The sequence below is a fragment of the Octodon degus genome, unplaced genomic scaffold (genome assembly GCF_000260255.1).
Source record: "Octodon degus isolate 3935 unplaced genomic scaffold, OctDeg1.0 scaffold00131, whole genome shotgun sequence".
In the NCBI taxonomy this organism is placed as follows: Eukaryota; Metazoa; Chordata; class Mammalia; order Rodentia; family Octodontidae; genus Octodon; species Octodon degus.
The window spans coordinates 5,168,352-5,175,332 of NW_004524707.1; the positions used below are offsets into that span (position 1 = coordinate 5,168,352).

Genomic DNA, 6,981 nt, shown 5'->3' on the forward strand with positions numbered 1-6,981 from the left:
ATAAGTAAATAAGAAAAAAGAAAAATCCAAATATATTGAGTCACCTCATCTTTCATAAAGGGCCCAAACACCTTCACTGGAAGAAAGATAGCCTCTTTACTAAACAGTGCTAGAAAAACTGGCTTTTGACGTGCCAAAGATTAAAATAGAACTATGTTTCACCAGGCACTAAAGTGAAATCAAAATGGATCAAAGATCTAAATACTAAAACAGAAACACTAAATCTGCTGGAAGATAAAATACATAGAACTCTTGAAGACATTAGTATAGGCAAAGATTTTATGAACAAAATGCCAATCACACAAGAATATCCCCAAGAATCAACAAGTGGGACCTTATTAAAATTCTTTTACACAGCAAGAGAAGCCACCAACAGAGTGAAGAGACATCCACTGGGCGGGAAAAATTTACCATTTGTTCTTTTTTTATGCCATCACAAATAGGACTTTATCACTATTAAAAATCTGGATCTTAAGCGGACTCTTGCACTGGTGGTTCATATCCATCAGCTCCTTCAACTTTAGCTCCAGTCTCATCTCAGTAGCCCTTCCAGAGCTGCTACCTTCACCATGAAGCTCCATGAGTTTTCCCACTTCAAACTTGGGCTTCTTCAGCATTTTTACTTTTCTGATGAAGACATCATGAAGAGGGTAGATAGGCTGGCAAGCCTTTTCTATGTCTTTCCCAATACTGCCTGGAATCACCTTATTGACTACTTCCTTCAAGTCATTTGTCTGCACCTCCCGGGTCATGATTTCCATCATCTTCTTCAGGATCTGGTGGACCTGTTGGTGCTAAGCGTAAGAGGTCTTCGGTATCTGATTGTTGCGTTTTTTAGTAAGGCAACACAGAACAGTCGAAGCAAATAACCATTGGTAGTCTTGACATCAACATGAGCTTCGATCATGGTCTGCCATTTTTTGACCATGGAACACATTTTGTCCCGGGTGAGGTCCATGCCATGGAAGTTAAAATTAACTTTTAACTTTGCACTTCTTGATCTGAGAAGTATTTATTCATTTCAGATGTCCATTTTTGGACTGGGGCTTTAAATTTAGCTCTCTCTCTCTCTCTTTACTAAAGAGGCAGTTTTTGCCCTGAACATCTTCAGTAATTAGCTTGAATTTTCTAAAAGCAACTTCATCATTCTGCAGGTCAGCAAGGCTCACTTCAAACACACGACCTTTGAGCCCATCAGATGCAATTTTGGTTCCTTGGGTTCTGGTGACCAGTGTTTTTCCAATATTTCTTATTTTGAACATAGCCGGCGCCTTCACATCATACCAGTCTTTGTTAGAAAATGGATCAACCCACTGGGGGCATGCCACCATCGAGAACCCATCCACTGGCTCCAGTAGACCCCAAAGGGTGGGAAAATATAGCAACCGGCACTTACACTTTCTTCTTGGCTCCTTTTTTGCCGCCTTTCATAAGACGCTTGTTCTTGCCTACCGCCATGGTGCTGCTCAGAGAGCCAAAAGGTACCATTTGTTCTTCAGACAAAGGATTACTGTCTAGAATGTATTAAAAAATGAGAGAGAGAGAGAGAGAGAGAGAGAGAGAGCTAAATTTAGAGCCCCAATCCAAAAATGGACATCTGAAATGAATAAATACTTCTCAGATCAAGAAGTGCAAATGAGAAATAAATATGTGACAAAACCACTGGTCATTCCAGAAATGCAAATTAAAAAGCTGTTGAGGTTCCATCTTATCTCATTCCAGAAAGAATGGCTATTACCAAGAAATAAACCAGTAACAAACGTTGGAGGGTCTGTGGGACAAAAGGAATCCTCCACTGGCAGGAGTGTCAGTTGCTGCAACCACTGTGGAAATCGTTGTGGCGATTCCTCTAAACTAGGACTAACGGTTACATTGGATCCAGCTATGCCTTCTTCGTACCTTCCCCCAAGAATTTAAAGCATCATGCCACAGTGACACATGCACACCCATGTTTAGAGAGGCACAGTTTGTTAAATCTTGGAAACCACACATATCTGCAGTCAACCAATTAATGCATAAAGAAGATGCGGTTTTTTTTTTCTTTTCATACAATGGAGTACCACTTCTGCCATAAACAAGCTTGAGACATTTATAGCTAAATGAATGGACCTTCAGACCACACTCTGAAGTAAGATAAATCAGGTACACATGTTGAGTGTTTTTCTGGTGAAAGAAACTGAAAATGTGAACATGTAAACAGGAGCTAAATGATTAACAGATATGTGGAAAAGGGAACAAAATATTCAAATAAGAGGGAAAAAAGGGAGAGAGAGGATGAAAGGAAGGATGGGAGATGGAAAAAAGTATAAACAAAAAAAATAAAATAAAATAAAAACAAAGTTTTGGGCTGGGGAGATAGCTCAGTAGGATAAGCTCCTGCCTGGCAAGCCCGGGGTCCCGAGTTCAATTCCCAATACCACAGGAAAAAAAAAAAGCTTTGGTAAATAAGGAAGAGGTGTTGAAGAGGACGGAGAGGAAGTGGAAAAGACGGATATATCCCGTCCAAGTACAAATTCTCTATGATGCATGTTATTATGCATGTCTAAACTGTACCAATTAAGAAAAAATAAAGTGAAAAATAAAAAAATAAAATTTACTGGGCCAGCCAAATAGCTCAGCGATTAAAGGGCCCAATTGAGGCTGGGCGTGGTGGCGCGTGCCTGTAATCCAGGCTCTTTGGAGGCTGTAAACAGGCGGATCACTACAAGTCCTACAAGTCCGATCTAGTAGTGAGACTCTGAGCACCCTATAGACCATTCCCTAAAAAATACAAAAATAAATAAATAAAATTTAAAAACTAAAATTTACTAATATATTGAATAAAAACATCGAAAATTAATGTAATGTAAAATCACTGCATTCAGACATTTGTAGTACCACACATTCACAGCCACAGTGAAATAATCTGCAATTCCCAGCTCTCCGCACTGTGAAGGTCCCCAGGGCCGCTCTCCCAAAGAGCCCTTTAGGGCGCGGAACAAGCGTCCCCTAGACCCGCCGCCTGTCGTACGCGAGCGGTACGGCGGGTCTGCTTTACGGCATCCCGCTCCGCCGTAAACCGCCGCAAACCGCCGCCCTGGAGCCCACGTGCGCTTGTTGACACCGCGGCTTCCGGCAGTCGCTCGCCGGCCGGCTCCGCGGCCGTGGCCATGGGCAAGCGCGGGAGTCGGAGCCAGCTGCTGAGTACCCTGACGAAAAAGCAGAAGAAGCACCTGCGGGACTTCGGGGAGGAGCACCCCTTCTACGACAGGTGCGGGCACTTGGGCGGCTCCCCGGGCGGCGTCCGGCTTCGGCTGGGCGCGTGGGGACGGGAGGCCCCTGGGGGTTCCTGGCTTTCGCATTTTGGGACCTCGACCTCGCTCGTAGATCCGGTTTCAGGAGTGAGGCCGACGTCCCGGCAGTGTGGGGACCCCGGGAGTGTCGGGCTGGTGCCGGCAGGGGCGGGAGGTGCTGGGGACGGAGTCCCTGCCGCGCGCGCTGCGCTCGCTCGCTCGCTTTTTTTTTTTTTAAATCAGACAAACAATTTTTGCCTTATTTTTTTGGAACAGGATTTCGCCCAGTATCCGAGTCGCCCCCGCTAGGCTCTTAACTTGGCCGGGCTGCCAATCTGCAAATAGACCTTCTAGTCGAGCGAGTCGGTAGAGAACCTCAAAGTCCTTTATTTGTTGGTGTGTTCTTTCCCACCGAGCCAGTTCCTGGGTGACTCGTTTCTTGTGCCATCGTGAAATTTCCCATTTGCCTGTTGTCCCTTTGTCGCATTTTTGCAGTCTCCTAGTGCGTATGCAATTTTCACATGACTGTAGTTACAGATGTACTTAGAATGGCAGGTAGTGCTGCTGCCTTTTTTTCTTTAAAATTGTGTCCGTGTGCTTTCTCCTAATTGGTACAAATTGGTAGTTAGAATTTAATGTTACCTTTTCTTCTCAGGGTTTCTGGAAAGGAAGCAAAACCGCAGATTTGCCAACTGGTAATGCTTTATACCTTTATAGTACTCGGGTCTGGGTTGTTACCATTAAGATTATATATGGTGGACTATATTTTATTCTTTCCAATTTTATATGCAAGCTATTACATTAGTAATAGTAGTATCGCTGGGCTTTTGGTGGATATGCCTATAAAAATGCCCTTGTAATAAGTAATACAGAAGTCAGAGTTTGGAACTGTTTCAAGAGCCTAGCCTTTTAGGTCTTCCAAGAAAGGCTTACCAAAGACCCATTAGGTAACCCTAAGGGAGAGTCTTTTTGCTTACCTTCTAAAAGCACTCAAGTAGGGTGGAGAATGAACAAAAGTCCTGTCATCATACAACAAATCTAAAAAAAGTATGTTTCTTGTTTTGTGATTTTCCTGTTGTTCCTTTAAACAGTTAATGTCTGGGGCATAAGTTAAATTTCCTTCCAACCTAAAATTTTGTGCTTTAAAAGTCTTAAAAGTTTTCTTTCATTAGCAGTTCAGAGAATGTAAGAGCTTCTACAGTCATAGCTAGATTGTCTGCTCAGAGTAAATTTGGTGCCAGACTTGATCAAATAGGTAAGCTTGTATATTTGGAGGAAGTTAATTTCTATTTAGAAAAGTCAGAACCTCTTGTCTTGATGATAAGTCTTAGGATGATCATGAGAAAAATAGTTTTTGTTTTCAAAATTTTCTTTTTAGTCAGAAAGTTCAGATACTTCAAATTCTGAGAGTGAATCAGAGAGTGAACCAGAACAAGTTTCTGGGTACCACAAACTACTTGCTACATTAAAGAATGCTTCTGAAGAAGAGGAGGAAGAGGAAGAAGAAGAGGAGGAGGAAGAAGACAGTGTGGCAGAAATGAATGAAGACCATGTCAGGAGTGACATCGTTGTGGAGGAAGAGAAAGCCTCACAGATGCAGGAGGGTGAGTGTTTTGGGGTTTCTTCTCCTTGCCAGGGCCATACATAGACGGTCCACACAGGCCCTGTACTGTGTGATTCTATATGAACAGGTGAATCCAAAGCAAGAATTTAACTTACATGGGACTTGATTATATGCTGAGATGCAAGGGAAGCACAGGACCCTCTTGCCAGAACAGTGACGAAATACTGTTTTTGCCACTTCAGGACTTCATTGATCCTAATGAAAGACTTCCTGACACAGGAAGAACATGATTCTGTCATTGTGGCGGGTCACTTTATTAAATAGGTTCTACTCCTTCCTTAAAGAGATCGTGTTTGGTGACCAATAGATATTGTGGACATTGTTTGATAGAGATAAGATATTGAAGCTATTGGGTCCCCATCCTTGACCTCAGGCAGCCACTGGTCTGATTTCTGTCACTACAAATTATTTTTACCTGTTATAGAAATTCATAAAAGGCTGGCCGAATAGCTCAGCAGATTAAAGCATCTGCTTAGGCAGATGCAGGGGCCAGGAGTTCAATCCCCACGACCTCCATGCCAGCCCTGCCCGGGCCTGGTGGCGCACACCTGTAATCCCAGCATTTGGGAGGCTGTAAACAGGAGGATCACTATGAGTCTGATCTACGTAGTGAAACCCTGTTGACCCTGTCCTAAAATAAAAAAGAAAAAAATAAATTAATACAAATGGAGTCGTAGAATAGGAGCCTTCCTGGGTTCATCTTGTGTTATGTTACTGTTTCACCCATGCCTGTGTCTTAGCAGTTGGATACATTTTGTTGCTGGGTAGTAGTCTGCTGTCTAAGTATACCTGGGTAACTTTGTTTTACTGTCTCTACTTACTATTTTCCTTACAGCCTCTTTTTTGTCCTATCCTTTGTCATATGCCATGCTTAGTATTTTAAGTGATCCGTTATATTGGCATAAGATTTCACTAAAATTTAGGATTTGTTTGTGGGTCTTTAGTTTGAGTTTCAGTTGGCTTTCATTGCTTTTTTAAATATTGTCTAAAATGGAGAATTTTTTTATTATAAAAGCAGTACTAGAAGCAAGAGTGTTGTGATTAACCTGTGTCTCCACTACTCAGAAACTTATCAACATTTCTGACATTGTATCATAACTTTTCCAACCTGTTTTTACAGGTATGTGTTGTGTATATGTGTATATATGGTTACATGTTTCTGTAACTTATTTATTTATGAATGACAGGCTCTCTATGCAAAGCTGACCTTGAGTTCACTTTCTAATCTAGGCCAGCCTAGAACTTGGTGATCCTCCTACCTCACCCTCAGAGCTGGGGCTTTAGGCATGTGCCACCATACACTTCTTTTTCTTTTTCTTTTCTTTTGAAGCCAGCTCAGCCCACCCTTTGGGCGGGGCTGGTACAGCATATGATGCCAAGGATCAAACCATGGTCCCTGCGCTTTTCCTAAGCTTCCTAAGCAGGTGCTTTAGACTGCTGAGCTAGCTCACTGGGCCTGCTTCTTTTTTTCTTTAGTCATATGTGATGGGGTTTTTTTCTACGTCTGTAATACAACTGTGTGATCACATTATCTCTGTTGAGGGGGCTGTTTTGTTTTTTATTTTTTAAATTTTTTTGGTATCAGGAATCAAATTCAGAACCTTTTGCTTGCCAGGCAAGCACTTGGGCCACTGAGCTGTATTCCCTGTGCTGTTGTTTATTTTCTGAGATAGTCTCTATAGTTCAGGCTGGCCTTAAACTCATAATCCTTGTGTCTGAGCCTTCCAAGTAATGGGGATTATAGGTGTATGTCATTATACCTGGCTTACATTAGCTTCTTAATTATGTAGTGTGCAGTTGTATGTTACATGTGGCTTTTTTTTTTTTTTTTTAAGAAAAGGGTCTGCAAGAAGGTGTTCAGGGTCTTACTACCAGATTGGACTCATAGTGATCTACCTGTTTACAGCCTCACAAGAGCTGGGACTATAGCCACGTGCCACCACACCGTGTCTCAATTGCCATCTCAGTGTGCCCCGGGGGTGGGGCCAGCATGGCAGGCCTGGGGGTTGAACTCCTGGCCCCTCTGCCTGCTTGCGGATACTTTAGTGCCCTGAGTTGTTTGGTGCTTTTTTTTTTTTTTTTTTT

At 42.5% G+C, this 6,981-nt stretch overlaps 1 protein-coding gene across 1 annotated transcript in view; it reads left to right on the top strand.

Moving 5' to 3' along the window:
- The first annotated feature begins 3,098 nt into the window (after positions 1-3,098).
- Positions 3,099-6,981, top strand: part of Diexf (digestive organ expansion factor homolog (zebrafish)) — a 36,331-nt gene continuing 32,448 nt past the window's right edge. The window contains exons 1-3 of the mRNA XM_004641159.2: positions 3,099-3,250; positions 3,928-3,967; positions 4,651-4,876. Of these exons, the coding sequence (XP_004641216.1) occupies positions 3,150-3,250; positions 3,928-3,967; positions 4,651-4,876 (367 nt within the window). The 5' untranslated portion in view covers positions 3,099-3,149. The remainder of the gene's footprint in view (positions 3,251-3,927; positions 3,968-4,650; positions 4,877-6,981) is intronic.